Source organism: Dendrobates tinctorius, unplaced genomic scaffold (genome assembly GCF_039654945.1).
Source record: "Dendrobates tinctorius isolate UK_male_01 unplaced genomic scaffold, ASM3965494v1 ptg000103l, whole genome shotgun sequence".
Classification (NCBI taxonomy): Eukaryota; Metazoa; Chordata; class Amphibia; order Anura; family Dendrobatidae; genus Dendrobates; species Dendrobates tinctorius.
In genome coordinates, this window is record NW_027361771.1 from 22758068 (window position 1) to 22781163 (window position 23096).

The 23096-nt window shown below is 44.7% G+C and overlaps 1 protein-coding gene across 4 annotated transcripts in view; it reads left to right on the forward strand.

Moving 5' to 3' along the window:
* Window positions 1-22284, forward strand: part of UTP18 (UTP18 small subunit processome component) — a 66219-nt gene extending 43935 nt beyond the window's left edge. For all 4 annotated transcript variants that reach the window (XM_073588161.1, XM_073588163.1, XM_073588160.1 and 1 more), the window contains exons 9-15: window positions 1896-1996; window positions 12823-12913; window positions 14556-14679; window positions 16472-16646; window positions 20742-20887; window positions 20982-21022; window positions 21578-22284. In XM_073588161.1, the coding sequence (XP_073444262.1) occupies window positions 1896-1996; window positions 12823-12913; window positions 14556-14679; window positions 16472-16646; window positions 20742-20887; window positions 20982-21006 (662 nt within the window). In that variant the 3' untranslated portion in view covers window positions 21007-21022; window positions 21578-22284. The remainder of the gene's footprint in view (window positions 1-1895; window positions 1997-12822; window positions 12914-14555; window positions 14680-16471; window positions 16647-20741; window positions 20888-20981; window positions 21023-21577) is intronic.
* Window positions 22285-23096: the final 812 nt, after the last annotated feature.

A 23096-nucleotide genomic window follows, 5' to 3' on the forward strand; every position in this document is an offset into this window, starting at 1 on the left:
TTTCCAAGATATCATCTCTTGCTTGTAAGAAAAACGTCCGGGGGGGGGGGGTGTTCTGGCATTGAAATGAGAACTGGTCGTTTCCTCCTCAACTAAAAACATGCTCTCTATAGCAACAACCCCACCCTCCATAGCTACAGGCGCTCCCCGACCACATGAACAAGCCCTCCTCACACTCTAACAAATCCTCCCCCTCTAGCAGGCTCGGTGCAGAGAGCAGGACCACCCAGCTGCTCCTCCCCCAGATACGCTGAACACTGATCTATGGAAAGTGAAACTAGTGAGGAGGAAACGACCAGTTCTCATTTCAATGCCAGAACACACACCCCCTGGACGTTTTTCTTACAAGCAAGAGATCATATCTTGGAAACCTTGCAGACTGGCCACAGAAAATAAATTACTTATTGTCAACATTCTGCAGCCCAGATATGCCCTGAGATTATGTGAAAAGCCCGGACAACCCCTTTAAATCAAGGTGTGTCCACTATTTAACATCACAGGTGTCTACAATCTTGGAGTCAGGGAGTGGGCCTGTATAGAGGGCTACAGATACTCACTGTGCTGTTTGGTGACATGGTGTGTGTCACATTCAACATGGACCAGAGGAAGCGAAGGAAAGAGTTGTCTAAGGAGATTAGGAAAAAATTATAGACAAATATATTGAAGGTTAAAGTTATAAGACCATCTCCAAGCAGCTTGATGTTCCTGTGACTACAGTTGCACATATTATTCAGAAATTTAATCTCCATGGGACTGTAGCCAACCTCGCTGGACGTGATCGCAGGAGGAAAATTGATGGCAAATCAAAGAGACGGATAATACGAATGGTAACAAAAGAGCCCAGAAAAACTTCTAAACAGATTAAAGGTGAACTTCAAGCTCAAGGAACATCAGTGTCAGATCACACCATCCGTCGTTGTATGAGCCAAAGTGGACTTCATGGGAGACGACCAAGGAGGACACCGTTGTTGAAAAAAATCATAAAAAAGCCTGACTGGAATTTTCCAAAATACATGTTGACAAGCCACAAAGCTTCTGGGAGATCCTATGGACAGATGAGACAAAAAAGGAACTTTTTGACAAGGCACATCAGCTCTATGTTCACAGACAGAAAAATGAAGCATATCAAGAAAAGACCACTATCCCTACAGGGGCTGCTTTGCTGCATTTGGCACAGGGCGTCTAGAATTTGTGGAGGGTACAATGAACTTTCAAGTCTATCAAGGGATTCTAGAGAGAAATGTGCTGCACAGTGTCAGAAAGCTTGGCTCAGTCGCAGGTCATGGGTCTTGCAATGGGATAATGACCCAAAACACACAGCTAAAAACACCCAAGAATGGCTAAGAGGAAAACATTGGACTATTCTGAAGTGGCCTTCTATGAGCCCTGACCTAAATCATATTTTGAGCATCTTTGGAAAGAGCTGAAACATGCCATCTGGAAAAGGCAACCTTCAAACACGTGACAACTGGAGCAGTTTGCTCTTGAGGAGTGGGCCAAAATACCTGTCAAGAGGTACAGAAGTCTCATTGACAGTTACAGGAATCGTTTGATTGCAGTGATTACCTCAAAAGGTTGTGCAACAAAATATTAAGTTAAGGGTACCATCATTCTATCCAGGCCTATTTCATGAGATTTTATTTTTTTTAAAATTCCGTGGAAGCATGGTTGAAAATCAATGTCTGACTTTCATTTTCATAGATTATTTTTTTTAGTTATTACTTTTGACAGATGTAAGTTATTTCTGTGACCATTGTGGGTTTTTCTCTCATTAAACGAGGGGTACCAACAATTTTGACCACGTATGTGTATGTGTGTGTCTATAGGGTGTTTGTGTGTAAATATGTTTTGCTTTTTTTTTTTTTATTTTACTACTTAATATATTCCTATTTCAGGCTTGGAGGAAAAGTACATAAAAAATTTTGAAGTGTCTCCAGATGGATCATTGCTTTTACTCGGAGGTTCCTCTGGATATTTACATATGCTTTCCATGAAGGTAAAATTTTAATCCAAAGTAAAATAAAGATCCTCTTCTTGTTGGGCCTGGTTATTCACTAGTGATATAATTTATTTCTATGAGTAAATTGTTTAAAGTAAAAAATAACCCAGTAACCTGATTGGCAATGCCAGCCTCACTGTTTGGGATGCAATGAGGCACCAGCTAGTTGTTAGCAAGGCAGTGACAATATGGTGCTATGACTGCATTATTCTCTAGTTAAATATTTGACTCTTTCTGTACTTATTGTAATGTTATACTGGATTCAAGAGACAAAGGAACAAAATTGGATATTTTAATTTTGCTATGGACAGATGATGAGTCCGGGCATTAGTCTGTCTGAGGAGGCAAAATTTGAGAAGCCCGGACTAGTTTAAAATCTATGAATTTGTGAAATTCTTTTTTTAAATGCGTTGTTAGAAATTCTTGAGTGCCCCTCCCCCATTCACAAAGGGAATTTATCAGTGTAGGGACATGCCATATACTTATACCGGATAGACCATTACAATCAATGGGCTTTGTAGAATTCTTCACTTTACGTGTGTCCTCATTTCTCTTCAAGTTAAAGGGACTCTGGTCACGCCATGGAGCACCGAGTGGCGGGACTTTGTTTGAACTATCATTTAAATACACCTTTCCACCTGCTTGTTTTCACTCTATCTCCCCGCCCACCCGCTTATGTGATCGACAGCTCTGGCTTCATAGAGCCAGAAAAAGTAAGAGCTAGATGGAAACCAAGCAGGTGGGAAGGTGTATATAAATGATTGACTGTGAAGCGCCAAACGCCTGCCCTGGGTGTGAAGTCATGTGTTGACAGTCTCTTTTAAATGTGTAATCACTGGTGATGTCACCCGTGGAACAATCTGTTATCCACTTAGCTTAGAGGAAATTTTTTTTTTTTATGTGATTGACCACTGGACTGCTTTAAAAAATAGCTAACCACTATCTTGATATTTCTGTTAGTAATTATATAATAAATTTCTCCTACACCACATGGGGGACACAGGACCATGGGTGTTATGCTGCTGACAACTAGGAGGACACTAAGAGAACATAGAAAGTTTAACACTTCCTCAGCAGTATACACCCTCCTGCTGGCTCAAATTGAATCAGTTCTTGCTTAGTGTCTGTAGGAGGCACTTGGGTCTGGTTTCAGACCCCATCGTTATTTTCAATTTTTTATTTTATTTCTGTAAATTTTTATTTCTCTATCGCTTCATTGGGGGACACAAACCTTGGGGTGTATGCTGCTGCCACTAGGAGGCTGACACTATGTACAGAAAAAAGTTAGTTCCTCCTCCGCAATTACACCCCACCGACCGGCACTAGTTTCCTCAGTTTAGCTTAGTGTCAGTAGGAGGTGGACACAGGTCTTTCATTAGACCCATATCTACCTCAGTGTGCGTCATTTTCTTTTACAGGTTTTGCAGAGGGATACAGAGTGATTGGTCACATCTGTAGTCCCCCAAGGAGGCTATGAGTACGGCGTGTACTGCCACCCCGTATCCTCATAGCTCTCCACGGAAGGACCAAGAGCCCCAAGCACGGACGCGTGTCAGGCGATCCAACTGGTCCTCTTCAAATGTCTCTCGCCCACCAGAGCTTGTCGGTCTGGAAGAGACGCGGACATCCTTCGGCTGGATGATAGAGGTACACTCCCTTCCACAGGTACACAGAAGACATTGAAGAGCGGCAGGACTAGGTAGAGGGTAAGTATGGAATCCCTGAGTGGCATTCCCCCCCCCTCAGCATCCTCCCCGGCTGCACTTATCTCAGTGCTTGTTACCAGCCGGGCTGCAGTCATGGCTCCTTTTCCACCCAGGTATCTCGGTCACCCTTAACAGCCCCTTCCTCTCCCTGAATCTCCTCACCTCCCCGGCTGCACTTTTATCAGTGCTTGTTAGCAGCCGGGCTACAGGCTTATCTCCATTTGAGGAGCGATCGCCGCTGCAGTGCGGCGCTGCCTCCGCGCCGCCCCGCGCTTTCAGGCAGCCGCCGCATCTACTACAGGCCCCGGCTTCAGTTTGGACCTACCTCGGCGTCGCGGCCATGCCCCCAGACTTCTTCCTTAGTCGGGCTTCTCTCCTGCCCGTTGTAGTCCCGCCCACCGCTTTTTTCCTCGGTTTCTGCGTTCTGGGGGCGGCGCTCAGCCCCCTAGCCTGCCTATAGGCAGCGGGCAGCGCCATCTACCGCCTCCTTACTGCGGTCAGCCCCGCCCTCTCCTTCCCCCTGTCTCCTCAAGGAAGCGCGCACTTTTTTTTTTCTACCCGGCTCTTCTCAGGCTGCCGCCATTTTCTCAGCCTGTCAGCTGGACTCCGTCTCCTCCATCGGGGGCTCCGCAGATCCAGTCGAGCTGTGCAGCAGCGTTTGCTGGAAACATCTACAGGACACCGGACCGTGAGTAAGCTCTGCTCTGCAGACTGACACCCTCCTCTGCCTCCTGTCCCTTAACCTTCCGGCACCCCTCATTATGTCTAACTCTAAGCCTGATCGTGCTCGTCCCCCTTCTTCCACTTGCACTTTCGTCAAGTTTTTTGCATGTTCTTCTTGCAAACGCAAACTTCCCTCTTGTCAGTCCACTCCCCTCTGCCTTGACTGCAGCAATCCCATTCAGTCCGCCACCCAGGAGCCATCTATTGCTCCACGTGAGAGTGAATCCCCCATTCCTGACTGGGCTTCTTCTCTATCTCAATCAGTGGCGGATCTCACCAGGGTGTCTCAGTCCTTAGTGGCCGTTCTTGATAAGTTGCCCCTGGACACTTCGGCAGGATCCAGCAGGTCACAAGAGGCTCCATCTGAGCCAGCCAGCATTAGCCGCAAAAGGCCCAGGCAGGATCTCCGGCCGGAATCCTCTCCTCGCCCTATCTCACCACAGTCCTTCCCAGCAGTCTCCTTCCCAGCAGTCTCCTTCCCGTACCTCCTCCCCCGATTCAGGCGAAGCGTTCTCGGATGCGCCATCTGAAGAGAATTTAGAGCTGGATTCGGACCATGACGCGGACATGAAGGTTACGGTACAGAACCTCATTGCAGTGATTAACCACACTTTCGAGATCACAGACTCCCCTGCGAAACCCTCAGATCAGGAGGTTTCGTTCAGAAGGGCAGAAGCACCTTCCAGAGTTTTCGCTTCTCACTCGGAGTTTGGCAAGCTCCTCACCAGGGAAAGAGAAAATCCGAAGAGGCGCCTTCAAAGAGGGAAGCGTTTCGGCGTGCTGTATCCATTTTCTCAAGAGCTCACCGACAACTGGTCGGCTTCCCCCTCTGTAGACGCTCCCGTGTCTAGACTAGCTAACAACACGGTCCTTCCGATTTCAGGTGTGGCGTCTCTGAAGGATTCTAACGACAGGATCATAGAATCCTTAGCAAAGTCAGCATTCGAAGCGGCTGCGACGGTGCAAAGTCCGGCCTTTGCTTCCACTTGGGTAGCAAAGGCCATAGCTACTTGGGCGGAGGATCTCCGTCAAGGCATTCTTGATGGAGCCCAACCAGAGCGATTGGCCGAGCTAGCCAACCGGATTTCCCACGCAGGGGAATATTTGGTCTCTGCCTCCTTAGATGCCGCGTCTTGCGCAGCTCAAGCCTCCAGCAACGTAGTTGCAATCCGGCATACAGTTTGGCTCAGGGCTTGGCAGGCTGATTTGTCATTAAAAAAGTCCCTTACCAATCTGCCTTTTCAGGGAGCATTGTCTCTTTGGCTCCCAGCTGCACCAGATTATTAAGGACACCACTGGGGGCACAAGCTCTCTTCTCCCTCAGGCCAAACCTCGTAGACCCTCTCCAAGGCATCAGTTTCGACCTTTCCGCCGCCTCGCTACGGCAGAACCTTTTTCCAACCAACAAAGGCCGCAGGCATGGCAGGATAGGAAGAAGGTCTCCTTTAGGCCCACTCCCTCCTGGCGATCTCACTCCTCCCAGGGCAGATCCTCCAGGTCCAGAACTGGACGGTCCACATCGGCATGACTATCAACAAAGCCCCGAGGCACCTTCCCAACTGGGCGGCCGACTCCTTTTTTTCAGGGACGTCTCTCTTGCCTCGGTGGAAGACGCTTGGGTCGGAGAAGTTGTATCCTCAGGATACAAGATGGAGTTCGTTTCTTGGCCCCGGGATCGCTTCTTCGAGTCCTGACCTCCAAAAGACCCTGCCCTAGTTCCGGGTTTTTTTGCATCCATCGCCTCCCTTCTCAGCTCCGGGGTGATTGTGCCCGTTCCCGAAACAGAACAATTCTCAGGGTTTTACTCAAACCTGTTTGTAGTGCCGAAAAAAGGCGGCGCGGTTCGGCCCATTCTGGACCTCAAACTACTGAACAAAAGGGTCCGCCTGCGACATTTCAGGATGGAGTCCCTTCGTTCAGTAATCGCTTCCATGGAGGCGCAGGAATTCATGTGCTCAATAGACATTCAAGATGCCTATCTGCATGTCCCCATTTTTCCCGGGCATCAGAAATTCCTGCGTTTTGCTATTCATCAGGACCACTACCAGTTTGTCGCCCTGCCGTTCGGTCTCCCCACAGCGCCCAGAGTGTTTACAAAGATCATGGCGGCGTTGATGGCCCTGTTGCGGGCCAGAGGTTTCGTCCTCTTTCCGTACCTCGACGACATTCTAATCAAAGCTCCGTCTTTTCACCAGACTCTCCAAAGTCTTACCATTGTTCTCGACACCCTGTCCAATTTCGGGTGGCTCGTAAACAAAAGGAAGTCCTGCCTTGTTCCGACTCAACGGCTTGTGTTTCTAGGCTTATTGTTTGACACCCGTCGATCAAGGGTCTTCCTCCCAGAACAGAAGATGATCTCTCTGCGGCGAGATGTACGAGCGCTGCTGAGCTCACAGCTTCCATCTTTCCGGTCTTGGGAACGATGGTGGTGACGGCCGAAGCAATTCCATTTGCTCAATTTCATTTGAGACCGCTTCAACAGGCCATCCTGTCTAGGTGGAACAGGTCTATTCTTTCCCTGGATCGTCTAATTCGCCTTTTGTCCCAGGTCAAACAGTCCCTCAATTGGTGGCTGACGTCACCTCTCATTTCTCTAGGCCGGTCATTCCTTCCGATTCACTGGCAGATTGTGACAACGGACACCAGTCTTCTCGGCTGGCGGGCAGCGTTTGGCAATCAGACTGTTCAGGGCCGGTGGTCAACTCAAGAGACAACTCTGCCGATCAACGTCCTCGAGATACGGGCGATTTTTCTGTCTCTCATTCACTGGGAAAGGCTTCTCGGGGGTCTGCCGATCCGGATTCAGACAGACAATGCCACAGCGGTGGCATATGTCAACCACCAAAGGGGGGACACGGAGCTTCTCTGCTCTAGCGGAAGTTTCCAAGATTCTCCACTGGGCAGAGGCATAAGTCCCAGCGATATCCTCCGTGAACATTCCCGGCGTGGACAACTGGGCCGTCGATTTTCTCTGCCGCGAGGGTCTCGCGGTGGGAGAGTGGTCCTTACATCCGGACGTCTTTCATCAACTTTGCCGTCGTTGGGGGACTCCGGATGTAGATCTGCAGGCGTCTCGCCTGAACAGAAAGGTCCCACAGTTCGTATCCAGGGCCCGAGATCCTCTCGCAGTGGGCGCTGATGCTCTGACCATTCCCTGGTCTCAGTTCAAGTTCCCCTGTCTGTTTCCTCCCCCTTCTTCTTCTGCCCAAGCTGCTGAAGAAAATCAAGGCGGAAGGGGTACCAGTCATCCTCATCGCTCCGGATTGGCCGAGAAGGTCTTGGTTCGCGGACATCGTCAACCTTCTCGCAGACGTCCCCTGGAAGCTTCCAGACAGAGCAGATCTGCTGTCTCAGGGTCCAATCTGCCACCCCAATTCTCTGCCGCTCAATTTAACATCGTGGCTGTTGAGACCGCGGTTCTAAAACGGTCAGGTTTTTCGGATCGGGTTATCCACACCATGATCCGGGCTAGAAGGCCATCGTCTTACAAAATTTATCGCACGTGAAAGGCCTATTTCACTTGGTGTGAGGCCAATGACATTCCGCCCATGTCCTTTTCTATTCCTTCTATCCTGGCGTTCCTCCAGGCAGGCTTAGATGCGGGCCTTGCCCTCAGCTCTTTAAAGGGTCAAGTCCCGGCGCTTTCCATCCTTTTCCAGAAAACGTTGGCCTCCCGACCACAGGTCAAGACTTTTCTTCAGGTAGTGGCTCATGCGGCACCTCCGTATCGCGCTCTTGTTGATCCATGGGATCTCAATCTGGTTCTGGAAGCTCTACAAGGTTCACCCTTTGAGCCTCTCAAGGAAGTTTCCCAATCACTTCTCTCCTGGAAGGTAGCCTTTCTGGTGGCCATCACCTCCATCCGGCGCGTGTCGGAATTGGCGGCCCTTTCTTGTCACCCCCCTTTCTTAGTGCTCCATCAGGATAAGGTGGTCCTGCGGCCCCCGCCTTCCTTCCTGCCTAAGTTGGTGTCCACTTTCCACCTAAATGAGGACATTGTTCTCCCGTCCTTTTGACCGGGTCCAATCCACCCGCTCGAGCGCTCCTTGAACAAGCTAGACCTGGTCAGGGCGATGAAGGTCTACCTGGCTAGGACGGCTCCCTTGCGGAAGACATACTCACTTTTCATCATTCCAGATGGTGCGCGGAAAGGACAGCCGGCCTCCAAGGCTACTATTGCTCGCTGGATCAGATCGGCAATTTTGGAAGCCTACCGGGTCAAGCATCGAGTGCCCCCTCCTGGAATTAGCTCACTCTACCCGGGCAGTGGGTGCCTCCTGGGCGGTGCGCCACAGAGCCTCCGCGCTGCAGCTTTGCAAAGCTGCAACCTGGTCTTCGATCCACACGTTTGCCAAATTTTACAAGGTCCACACCTACGCTTTGGCGGACGCCAGCCTAGGCAGAAGGATCTTGCAGGCAGTGGTGAGTTCTCAGACCTAATGGAAGTTTGCTTCTCCCTTCCCAGGGACTGCTTTGGGACGTCCCATGGTTTCTGTGTCCCCCAATGAAGCAATAGAGAAAACAGGATTTTTGGGTTGCTTACCGTAAAATCTGTTTCTTGGAGCCTTCATTGGGGGACACAGCACCCTCCCATGTTTTACAACTCCTGTTCTTTTGTTGTTTGGTTACAGTTGAGTTGCCTGTTCTGTTCTTGTTCTATTTTGTTACTTCTCCTACTTTCTCACTAACTGAGGAAACTAGTGCCGGTCGGTGGGGTGTATACTGCCGAGGAGCTAACTTTTTTCTGTACATAGTGTCAGCCTCCTAGTGGCAGTAGCATACACCCCATGGTTTCTGTGTCCCCCAATGAAGGCTCCGAGAAACAGATTTTACGGTAAGCAACCCAAAAATCCTGTTTTTTAATTAACGGAGTGAATGGGGCGACGGATCCTTTCAAGGGTCCGATCTCCCTCCGAACTATCAACAGGCGAGAACGCGGAGTATACCTCCCCGTACCTTCTTCACTTATTAGCAGCGCTGACAGTAGCGCTGCAAGAATCGCGCAGAGCATTTTGCTGGGATCGCGGAGAGCACTTTTGCAACTTGACATCACCGACTTCTTCCCTGGGGACGAAAGAACAGGACCTGGGTTAGCTGTACTGCGCATCTAGAGGTGACATTAACCCCTTTCTCTGCACGTGCTATACACTTTTCCCTGCACCTGCAGCCCATACTCTGTCTATAACCTCTACGGGTACACTGTCTCAGTCGGAGTCCAAGAAGGCTAAAAAAAAGTGTTTACCCTATGTGCCACTTGCAATGCTGCCTTGCCCTGAGCTCACAGTACTCCATTCTGCACGGCTTGTGACCCGGAACGCGTCCAGAGGCCACCCGCCACAGCTACTGACCCCACTAAGCCTAGACCTCCTGAGTGGGCTGCATCCCTGTCTGTCTATGGCTTCCCTGGCCAAAGCAATATACTCTCTCCGGGGCCCCACTTTAAGTCAGAACGTTAGTTTTCTGTCCGCGGAGGGCTCTTGCGATGGTCGGGAACCATCCACCAGCAGGGGTCATACTCAGTCCAAAGGGGCCCAGGTTTCTAGAAAAAGGACCCATGACACCACCCCGGATCATGCTCGCGCTTCGGCGTTCACTTTCTCGCTCTCCCGAGGTTCGCAGGGAACATGATTCCGAATACGAGTCTGATACGTCCTTAGTCCAGGACTCGCAGAGTTATCAAGAGACGCTCGATTCCCTTATTGAGTCGGTCAACAAGACTCTGAGGGTGAATGAGGAATCTATATTTGCTCCGGAGCACTTAGTTTCTTTTAAAAAGACTTAACGTTCTCACAGTGTTTTCTGATCATCCTGAGATTAAGGACATTTTCCAGAGACATGGGGACCGGCCAGATAAATGGTTCTCAGGTCAATAGCCTATTGAGTCAAGATATCCCTTTGCTCCGGATCTAATGAAGGATTGGCTATATAGTCCCCTTCTAGATCGCGTCTTGCATCCAAAGCGCTCCTATCCTTGTCTGACGGTTCCTCAGTCAAGAACCCCACTGACCGTCAAATTGACTATCTTTCCGTCTTTTGCGCGACCTGGGTGGCCAAGGCTATGGTCCATTGGGCAGAGGTTTTAACCACAGCCGTTCATGACGGTAATCTTCCTCCGGATGCAGTCAGCCTCGCCAGTCAGATATCTCAGGCCGGGGACTTTGTGGTAAAAGCTTCGCTAGATGCAGCCAATGCTGTCGCACAGGCAGCAGCAAATGCCGTCTCCATCAGAAGGGCCCTATGGCTCAGAGAATGGCGAGCAGACTCTGCTTCCAAAAGGTCTTTAACCTCTCTGCCTTACCAAAGCGGTCGCTTATTTGGAGAAAAACTGGATCAACTCATCTATGACGCTACCGGGGGGAAAGAGTAAATTCCTTCCTCAACAAAAGCCCACCCGGCCGTTTCAAAATCAACAACAGCTTCTTTCCTGGCCTTTTCGCAACAATTCCAGCTGGTCTCCTACAACCTTTTCTTCTGGATCAGGGCGGACCCCGCGTGGGGACAGAGGTTCCCAGGTCTCATACAGACCTAATCGCACCTGGAAAACCAGGCCAAAGACGTCTGGATCTAAGGGAGCCAGACCCCTTAGATCTTCTACGCAATGACTAGTTTTTGCATCCGGCAGGCAAGTAGGTGGCTGTTTTACTTTTGTTCCGTCAGGCATGGCTCTCAGTCGTCCACGACGAGTGGGTCAGAGAGCTGGTGTCCTCCGAATACAAAATAAAGTTTTCTCCACCCCCCCCCCCCCCCCCCCAACACGTTTTCTTTCAAGTCCTCTCCTCCCAAAACAGACAACAGCCTTTTTCCAAGCCGTAGATGTGCTCCGAAGGGACGGGGTCATTATTCCAGTTCCTCAGGACGAAAGGTTCAAGGGTTTTTACTCAAACCTATTTGTGGTGTCGAAGAAGGACTGAACGATGCGGCCCATACTGGACCTGAAGCTGTTTAAACACTTTTGTCAAGGTACGACGACTCAGAATGGAATCTCTCCACTCAGTCATCACCTCGATAGAAAAAGGAGAGTTCCTAGCATCCATCGATATGAATGAAAGCTCTGAATCAAGTATGACCCCAAGACAGCGTGCATGTTGCTGGGGAGTAATGGTGGAACCACACACGGAAATGGCAATGTCGGGCATAGGTAGGTTAATAGAGGGAGGAAACACAAGGAGTTCAGTTTTTGACAGGTTCAGTTTCAGATAGAGGGAGGACATGTTGTTAGAGACAGCAGTAAGACAATCACTGGTGTTTTCCAAAAAGGCAGGCGTGATATCAGGAGAAGTGTATAAATGGGTGTCATCGGCATAGAGATGGTACTGGAACCCAAATCTCTCTCGCGGCTCTGCCCGGCCTCCGCACTCTCGCGGCTCTGCCCGGCCTCCGCACTCTTGCGGCTCGGCTTTGTTCTGCTTCTGCAGAGCCTCTTGCTGCTAACTGCAGCTCCTCTCCGCAGCCTTGCGGTTCTTCTCCAGTGTGAACAGGTCCAAACCTGTTCCTTCATACCCATCTATATTCGCATCCTTCCCGTACCAGTACCTCTTGTGTGTAAAGGTTTCTACTTATTCCATACACCACTTCTTCCTGTCCATGTCCCTGTGCCTTCCCAATTAGCAGTGCCCGCCTGCCTGTGTCTCAGCCGTGCCTGCCTGCCAGTCGCACCTGTCCTAGTGTTCTGTTTCCCAGTGGCATCAGCAGCCACAACCAGACACCACCCTGGAGTGGCACCTGGCAGCTACCTGCCGCACAAGCCTGACCTCACCATCAGAGGCTCCATTGAAGACCGAGGTAGCTGCATTAGTTACGCCCCTTCCAGGGTAGTCTGGTTTGTGGCACAGTGGATCCACAACCCCCTCGCTCGCACCAATCTGCCAAGGTGCGAGCGTGACAGTATAATTCCTCTTCTTTTTTTTTTTTTTTTTTTTTTTTTTCCGCTTGGAAATTTAGGAATAAATTGACAAGGTTTTTTTTTATTCACCTTGTTAAAGGGTTGCGTCTCTGTATAGTCAGCACTGATTGGGCAGCATCAGTCTGTGTATGGACATAACCCAAACAGGTGGCACCCAGATGTAAATGTATTCATACATTTCTAGATAGAATAGAAGACTAGCCCAAAATTCTCATTTATGTAAATTTGCCATAAATGGTGACCGTATTCGAGAATACTTCAGCTTTCAAGTACTGTGTTTTCCAAATGGTTGTTGTTGTTTGTGTTTTACAAATCCTAGGCAAATAAAATGGGTCCTTGCCTAGAATCAACATGACTAAACATGTGGGATGGAGACTACATGTAAAACAATGATGATTTCACAAGCTGTTCTCCAAAGATGGACAGATCCTTTGTTCTGTTGATTACTGCATATACAGTAAGCTAACAGGTCATTTTTTTTTTTTCATTAGACCAAAGAACTTATTGGAAGTATGAAGATGAACGCGGAGTATGTACAAGCTGTATTTTCTTCAGACAGCAGTAAAATCTTCTCAAATTGCGGTAAAGGATTTGTAAATACAATTACTGTTTATTTTTTTATTACTTAAATGGGTTCTCCAAGAAATGTGATAAAATGGCCCCCACCACATAATTCAAACAGCAGCCCGTCCTAGTCGTGTGTCAAGATGAGTTGCAGCAATCTGAAGAAACACTGCTCCTGAGAGCTGGGTCTCCACTGTCAGAGGGGCTGTATCATCAGTACACATACCACTGAGCTGCCGGAGAAGGGCTATTACAGAAGACATAAATCTTCTCCCTGGCTGACTGAGCACAAAGGATTTTTTTTCTCCAGCCTCAGTCCTGCATGTCCAGTCAGCCGAGATAAAGCATTATTTCTTCTAATATAACAGTCCTTCTGCTAAGATTACAGAAGTATGAATGCTTATGATAAAGATCCTCCTTCAGTTGACACAGGTCTCCAGAGCGGTGTTTCTTCAGACTGTATCTTGTCCTGTCACTTGACAAGGTCGAGCTTCCATTTGAATTGCATGATTGGGACAATTTTTTTTAAAGGTGCTCTCCAAGAATGTGATAAAACTGATGAAATGATATTAAAGGTTTATGCAGCCATTCTTCATTTCATACTGCCAATCTGTTGTGCAGTCTGACAGGTTCCCTTCAAAGCAAGTTTGCATAAATTCCTATAATCGAACGTGTTGAAAATATATCTATTTAAAGGGGTCTTCCCATCTCCTAGATCCTATCCCAGTATGTAGTAGGAGTAATAATAATATCACATAACTCCAATTAGAAATGTAGTATAGTTTTTCCGATTCGCTATGTCTTTCCTCATGTGCAGGCATAGCAAGACTTTACATATCCATGGTTACGACCATTAGCAAATAGCTAACTCTGATGATATCAGTGGCCGTAACCATGGATACCTAGGATGAGGAAAGAGAGATAGAGATAGATAGATATATATAGAGAGAGATATATAGAGATATATCGATCGAATCAGAAAAACTATACTACATTTCTAATTGGAGGTATTTACTAATATTTTTATTGCACCTACTACATGTTGGGCTAGGATCTCGGAGATGGGAATACCTCTTTAACTTCACTCAGAAAAGCTGCAAATAGATCATTAGTCATTGCCCCAACAGTGACTCTCCTGAGACTAAATGGACCTCAAAGCCCTTCATTTTAGCATTACCATTACAGTCTCTGATATCATTGACGTATCAAATCATACATTAAGAATTTGTTACATCAAAAGACATAAAAAATGAAACATTCTTGTTTTTTGTCTGACATTCTGTATAAGAATTCCTTACTGTTTTATGTATGCTGTATCTTTATGATTTCAGTATATAAACAACCCCTATCTAGTCTTATCAGCAATTGAAATCCAGGATTTCTCCCGTTTTGCTTCATTAACAAATGTTCTGAAGACCAGTCCAGAATCAGTCCCATACTTGGCATAAAATGTAACTTATTTGCACTGACCACTCCTACAGCAATGTAAAGGCCAAAAGATAGTTCTGTATATGTGGCTTCCCTCTATTACTTCAGCATATCCATGGGCAAACCCCAGTGTAACCTCCTTAGACATCTCGTTTGTTACAGACCTCTTTCTATGTAAAAATTATGTGATCGGCTGTCCACCTCACTGCTGTACCTGCTTTACTTTCTTTAGATGAAGGTCATGTGTACGTGTGGGATGTAAAAAGCAGGAGGTGTCTGAACAAGTTTATTGATGATGGCAGCTTATGTGGGACCTCTCTAGCTGTATCTAAAGACGGTCGATACGTGTCTTGTGGGTGAGTGTTCTGTTGGCAAACGCCTGTATGGCGTATTAACCTTTCACGCTTGATTCATACCATGTCTTTGTACTCTGCTGAAAGGTACTTTATTATTTCATAGTTTTAAGGTTGAAAGTAGATATAAATCCATCAAGTTTAACCTTTAGTCTAACATGTTGATCCAGAGGACAGTAGGAAGATGCTAAGTGACCCCATATTAGGGGAAAAATTCCTTCTCGACTAGACATAATGCAGTCTGACTAGTCCCCTAAATCAATGTCCCATCACAGAATCCAGGCCCTTCTTGTACTTTTTTAGTGAATCAAAAAAAAGTGGATGGCAGAGCTCACGTTTGCTCTGCCGTCACCATTACAGTCTACGGCCCCGTTGACGCATGCGTCTGGACCCAGTTTTGCTTGTGATTTAGGATGTACGACCCAACGTGGGCACCAAACGCAATGTGAAAGCACCCTTACTGTCAGGATTTCCCAACGCAATTGTAACTTCTCGCCAGCCTGGCCACTCGTAAGCTGAATTTGGGATCCCTGACTGTAAGGAAATAAGCATATTTCCTATCTATGGGCAGAGGGCACTGACATGGACTGTGGACCGGGGATCCGCAAAGCGATCTGCAAATCTCTAATATGTATCTTTTTTGTTTGATATTTTTTTTTTTTTTTTTTAACGGAGTCTAATCTACTGATATACCAAGAGGCCACATCACACAATATTCAGGCTTCTTTCTGCATCACATTGACATTCTTAAATCCTGTGGCAACAGGATATTAGATAGGTTTACAATAACAAAATATTTTTGTTAGTTTTATTTCGTGCTTTGTATCCTATACTCTGTATGCAGTCACAGCAATTTAGTGTCCTGCTTATGAGTGAATGAGTTGCATTACTCCACAAGCAACCTAAACATAGATCTGCTATAGACACAGCTGGATTCATTGGTCATTTATGTGATGATTACACTGTGTAATCCTGAATTAAGCCTTATATGATTGTGCTGCAGAGTCCCGCTTGATCCACAATACTCTATATATTTTTTCAGGGCATCCTCTGCTGCTAAATGATCTTTTCAAAAAGTATAGCTGTATTTGTTCATTTTTTTTTCCCTTTCGGTTATAAAGAGTAATTTATCAACCATCCAGTGCAGTTCTATTGTTAGCAAACTAAAAATGTGGTTTTCATTAATTATACACATGTGATGTGTCCATTGTTATTCATCCAATATGCCAAATAAAGTTTTTTTTTGTTTTTTTCCTTCCCTCTAATCTTGGGATTAAAAACACAGCTTTTTGATAGATTGCAAAATGTAATGTCCTTGCCTATGGCATCCAATTTTTGTGCATACAATGTTAGAAAAGGATGCAATGTCATGCCCTAACAGTTGATTCCTATTGTCATTTGACTCTTTCGTAAAAATAAGACTGCTCACATTTATACTGTGCTCTACGCTGAGCACTTGCATCCTGGATTCTGAGTAAATCCCTCAGAAACTGGGTTCAGACAAAAGCCATTCAGGACAGTGGGGCCGACTATCCCTTTGGACTCTCATTGGACTGTTTTGTTTGTGTCTGTCCTTGTAGGTGGGCACAAAAGCGTGTCCTGTCTGTAGTGGTGTTAATGCAGAATCCTTTATATCTGCAGACTCACAATCTTTTCATTACAGTAGGTGTCAAGATTAATTTTGTTGTGCCTTATTTCACCAGCTGTAGAAAATATTCCTGTGAGTAGGAAAATACAGCCTAACTCTTCCTTCGATCCGCACTTTGGTAACCTTGTTGTAATTGTCATGTTTCAGCTCCGAGTCTGGTGTTGTGAATGTGTACGGATATGACGACTGTCTGCAGAGCTCGGCCCCGAAACCTCTTAAGTCTGTAATGAATTTGGTAACAGCAGCCTCTACACAAGTATTTAATCCATGTACAGAACTTTTGGCAATTGCCTCAAATAACACAGCTGATGCTGTTAAACTGGTAAGGGCTGTTATTTTATTTTTTTTTATCTTTTATCTGTGTGTTTCATTTCTTTGCAAAAAATAGTTCTTGAGAATATAGAGGTAGTCTTCATAGCTGATACCTTCACACCAAGGCATTTTATTTATTTTACTCATTTATATAGCGCCATTAATTCCACAGCGCTTTAAAGACACTATTGGCGCTGTCCCCGATGGGGCTCACAAACTAAGTTCCCTATTGGTATGTCTTTGGAAGGCATCATCCTGCACAACCTTTATGAGGTGTGGGTAACCTAAATTACCTCCAAAGTCTGTGCTGATATTAGGTCTCGGCATCGCCACTGTTGGAGCCAGTTAGACTTCATTCATGGCTGCCTTGTAAACACTTTAGACTCGGCGAAAAACAATGACTGGGTTGCAAATTACAGTCATATGTTAAACTTTGGGCACCCCTATTAATGTTAACCTTTTTTCTTTATAACAATTTTGGTTTTTGCTACAGCTATTTCATTTTCATATATCTAATAACTGATGGACTCAGTTATATTTCTGGATTCAAATGCGGTTTATTGTACTAACAGAAAATGTGCAATCTGCATTTAAACAAAATTTGACCGGTGCAAACGTATGGGCACCCTTATCAATTTCTTGATTTGAACACTCTTAACTACTTTTACTGACTTCCTGAAGCACTAAATCGGTTTTTTAACCTCATTGAGCTTTGAACTTCATAGCCAGGTGTATCAAATCATGAGAAAAGGTCTTTAAGGTGGCCACTTGCAAGTAGTTCTCCTATTTGATTCTCCTATGAAGAGTGGCATCATGGTCTCCTCAAAACAACTCTCAAATGATCTGAAAACAACGATTATTCAACATAGCTTTTCAGGGGAAGGATACAAAAAGTTGTCTCAGAGATTTAACCTGTCAGTTTCCACTGTGACGAACATAGTAAGGAAATAGAAGAACACCGGTACAGTTCTTGTTAAGCCCAGAAGTGGCAGGCCAAGAAAAATATCAGAAAGGCAGAGAAGAAGAATGGTGAGAACAGTCAAGGACAATCCACAGACCACCTCCAAAGACCTGCAGCATCATCTTGCTGCAGATGGTGTCACTGTGCATCGGTCAACAATACAGCGCACTTTGCACAAGGAGAAGCTGTATGGGAGAGTGATGCGAAAGAAGCCGTTTCTGCAAGCACGCCACAAACAGAGTCGCCTGAGGTATGCAAAAGCACATTTGGACAAGCCAGTTACATTTTGGAAGAAGGTCCTGTGGACTGATGAAACAAAGATTGAGTTGTTTGGTCATACAAAAAGGCGTTATGCATGGAGGCTAAAAAACACAGCATTCCAAGAAAAACACTTGCTACCCACAGTAAAATTTGGTGGAGGTTCCATCATGCTTTGAGGCTGTGTGGCCAATGCCGGCACCGGGAATCTTGTTAAAGTTGAGGGTCGCATGGATTCAATTCAGTATCAGCAGATTCTAGACAATAATGTGCAAGAATCAGTGACGAAGTTGAAGTTACGCAGGGGATGGATATTTCAGCAAGACAATGATCCAAAACACTGCTCCAAATCTACTCAGGCATTCATGCAGAGGAACAATTACAATGTTCTGGAATGGCCATCCCAGTCCCCTGACCGGAATATCATTGAACATCTGTGGGATGATTTGAAGAGGGCTGTACATGCTCGGCGACCATCAAACTTAACTGAACTGGAATTGTTTTGTAAACAGGAATGGTCACAAATACCTTCATCCAGGATCCAGGAACTCAATAGCTACAGGAAGCGACGAGAGGCTGTTATTTTTGCAAAAGGAGGATCTACGAAATATTAATGTCACTTTATGTTGAGGTGCCCATACTTTTGCACCGGTCAAATTTTGTTTAAATGCAGATTGCACATTTTCTGTTAGCACAATAAACCTCATTTGAATCCAGAAATATAACTGAGTCCATCAGTTATTAGATATATGAAACTGAAATAGCTGTTGCAAAAACCAAAATTGTTATAAAGAAAAAAGGTTAACATTAATAGGGGTGCCCAAACTTTAACATATGACTGTATATGGGCATCGTAGAATATGTTCATTTTGTCTCCTTTTTCTTTAATCCCTTTACCCCAAGGGTGGTTTGCACGTTAATGACAGGGCCAATTTTTACAATTCTGACCACTGTCACTTTGAGGTAATAACTCTGAAACACTTCCATGGATCCCAGTGATTCTGACATTGTTTTCTCGTGACATATTGTACTTCATGTTAGTGGTAAAAATTCATTCCAATAAGTTGCATTTATTTGTGAAAAAAAACAGAAAATTTGGAGAAAATTTTGAAAATTTTCCAACTTTGGATTTTTATGCCCTTAAATCACAGAGATATGGCACACAAAAAACTTAATAAATAACATTTCACATATGTTTACTTTACATCAGCACAATTTTAGAACCAAAATTTTTTTTTTGTTAGGAAGTTATAAGGGTTAAAAGTTGACCAGCGATTTCTCATTTTTACAACACCATTTTTTTTAGGGACCACATCACATTTGAAGTCACTTTGAGGGGTCTATATGATAGAAAATACCCAAAAGTGACACCTTTCTAAAAACTGCACCCCTCAAGGGGCAATGTGTTTCAGGAGATATGATGGTGTTACAGAGAGTAAAAGGGTTGACTCATTTAGTAAATCCATGTCTAAATACGTCTTTATTGAATTGTGTGATGCCAAGTCTGTCATCCATTAGCTTTAGGGCAAGAGCATTTTAATAGATTATTTGACTTAACCCTTTTAAGGCTTAGATATTAAACAGTTTATCAGGACTATTTTTTCTTTCTTATGGGCCTAAGAATTTAGGTACTTGTTAACTACCTGCCTGTTGTGCCCAGCACAGATCACTTCAGGTTCAAATCAGTCAGAGACCTCTCCTGCAGGCTATTCTGCGGCTTCTGGTGGCATCATTTCGACAAAGCAGCTGTTTCCTATCTGCTCTGCTCTGTTGACATGGCTGCTGATGTAATGCTGATTGACAGTCTGTTCCCTGCTGCATAAACTGTGGGGATCCAGCTGTCAATCAGCATGACATTGGCAGTCATGCCCCATCAAAGATATGTTCTGCCGACATGAGGAATCAGAATCGCCAGTCATGACTTTGAGCTGACGCTGGCCAGGCAGGTAGTTATCAACTGTCAGTTCTTAGCCCAATAGGGAAAAATTAAATTGTTCCAGAAAACCTTTTTTAAAGTAAAATTGTTGACTCAAAATGTATTTTTCATTTATGGCTTTTCCTTAGATCAGTGGTATTGATTAGAAAGGAGTGTCCATGATCACAACCCCTTCATTGCTTATTCTGGCGAAGCACACTACATATGAGTTTCACTGTACCTGGTAGCGCAGCTTAGCCCATGCAGGTAAACCGAGCTGAGCTGCAGTACAAGGCACAGCCGCACTTGTATTTCAGGTATCGTAGCTTATGGGAATCTGTCAGCAGGATTTAACACCTCAAACTACCATATATGTGCATGTAGCTTTTCCAAAGCCAGGTCCAGTAATATTTTTACATGGACAGTCCATTCCTCTGTTACTCAGAAATCATAATTTTAATTGATATGCAAATTAGCCTAAGGCCTATGGTAGATTTGAAGCCTCTGTCGCTCCAGTTCTATTCCTCTCCGAGCTCGGTCTCCTTCTTGACTGGCTGCTTTTATGCTGTGTGACTTCAGGCAAAATAAAGTCGTCAGGCAGGAGGAGGCAGCGCTGGGAAGGGAATAGAGCTGGAGTGACAGAGGCTTCAGATCTACAGATAGATCTTCAGCCTCATTTGCATATCAATACAAACCTTGATTTCTCAGTGACTGTGTAAAGGACTGGCCATATAAAGGTATTCCCGGACTTGTCATTGAAAGAGCTACATGCACATAGAAATGATCAAATCCTTTCCCTCCAAGAAACCAATTAAAAATCACCATGGCCCCCTTTTTTTTTCTTACTGCTTGGGTTCCAAAGGAAGGATTCCCATTGATTTGTTATCTATTCTAAATATAAATTATCAAATTTAAAGGCCCCACATATTTTTGTGATGCTAAAATACTTTGTTTTATGTTTTTATCATTAGGTTCATATACCTTCATTTACTGTTTTTTCAAACTTTCCCGTACAAGTGAAAAAGAAAATAATCCACTTTCCCCGAGCAATGGATTTCTCCCCTCATAGTGGCTTCTTTTCCATAGGAAACAACAAAGGTGAAGCCTTACTGTACAGGTAAGAAGTCTTAAGTCACAAGACAAAATGTTGCCTGCCTAAATCTAGCAATGCTATAAACAGGAAACATCTGACTTCTTGTTCTTTTTCCTAGGTTAAAACATTACTCTGATTTCTAATTGGGAACAATGAATGGTAAGAACGCTGCACTGTTGTATTCTGCGGTTTTTTTTTTGTTTTTTTTTTAATAGTGGCCTGTCCGAAACGAAATTTTAGATTAATTAGGGTGCAGGAAAACCGATTCTCCCCAATGTACAGTAGTTATGTGGCAAGATTATACTTTTTAGTTCTTTTAACTGGTTGCCCCGTTAATGGACTCAGTATTCACAGGGTAGCTGCTAAGTGTCTGATCGCTGGTGTCTTGCCCTCACACACTCAATGATCACCAAAACAGATCCCAACTTGAAAAAAAAATTGTTTTTTTATAAAAACTTCTTACATCGGACCTCCACAATATTATGCAGGTGTTTTAGCATTGGGGTCCATCTGTATAATACTTAGCGTTTTAATTTTGTGTACAATAGAGACATCTAGTGGTCATTATTCATTAATGCAGATCAACTAGACAAGATCGTGAACGGCACAGACCTAGAATCTAACGTCTGCCACTATACTGAAAAGTATATACTGTATTTTCAATCTCAGTAGCTGATGGATCACCTGTTTTCTTATTTTATTAATTTTTTGCAGGTTTATTGAAAAAGCAGAGGAGGACCATTCTTTCATAAACTCGATGTTCACACTTCAATATCTCACACAATGTTTTTACATTGAGTTAAAATCCAGTTGCCCCCTTTATGGAAGAAAATACCTTTTGTATCATATTGTCAGTGTTCTTTTCTCTCCAATAAATATTTTTCTTTTGTAATTTTTATCTTCTTGATATTTCTATCTACAGTGTTTATATGTATTTATAAAATGGATATTTTGAAGGAACTCAGCAGTGAGATTGTTCCAAACATCTTGCAGAACTAACCACAGATGTTCTATGGATGTAGGCTTGTGAAAATCTGTTTCTTCATGTTATCATTCACAGACTCATTGATGCTGTCATTGGGACTATGTAGTGCCATATCATCACTTCCAGGACTCCATGTTCTTTTTTCACTGAAGATACTAGCCCACGCAAAGTTCTAAAATGAAAATCATCAAGATCTGCTGCTGGCAGCTTCCTTTGCAATTGCTGACCAATGATGTCCCAGATGTGTTTGATGGGAGACAAGTCCAGAGAGATGCAGGCCATTATAGTGCACATTTACACAGATCCATACCAGCTGCTCACAGTATCCTATTTCTTGATCCTGTGAGAATAGAGAAAAATATATAATCTCTAGTGTAACACCTATGTTTTCTGCCCATACTGAACTTGTGTTAATAAAAGCTGAAAAGGAGCCTAACTTTGAACATGTGAAACCTTTCTGTGTCTGTCACTCTACCTAGTGAGCTAATTCCCCACTGTGTGTGTATAAACTTACGAACAATGGTCATAGCCACAGAACCCTCTGTAAGGTCAAGGAGTGGTGTAGTCTTGCAAAATATACAACTAATAAACCTACAAAAAAGGTACTGCATACACTGATGTGTAAATGTTTTATTCGTAATCACAAATATAAAACAGAATTAAAAAGCAGAACAGATCATTTGAATACCAAGAAAGAAAAAATGGTGTATACATCACACCAGAAAAATCAATGAGACTGTAGGATCACTAATAATTCAAAGTAGCAAACACAGCCAAATAATATTTTGTGCTTTTTTTTGTTTGCACTCCATCCATTACTATGTGCCTTTTTTTTATCTATTTAACCCCTTAGTGACAGACAATTTGGTACTTAATGCCCAAGCCAAAATTTATAATTCTGATCACCATCACTTTATGGGGTTATAGCACTGGAACGCTTCAACGTATCCCACTGATTCTGAGACTGTTTTTTCGTGACATATTGTACTTTATGTTAGTGGTCAAATTTCTTCGATATAACTTGCGTTTATTTATGAAAAAGAAATTTGTCAAATTTTGAAAATGTTGCAATTTCTCCTACGCCACATTGGGGACACAGAAACAGGGGTGAATGCTGCTGCCACTAGGAGGCTCACTAAGTGAGTACAAAAAATGGCCAGCTCCTCCTCTGCAGTGTACACCACCCACTGTTCATGCAGGGTGTCCGTAGGAGGCACACGGGGTCTGCTATTCACACCATACTTTATT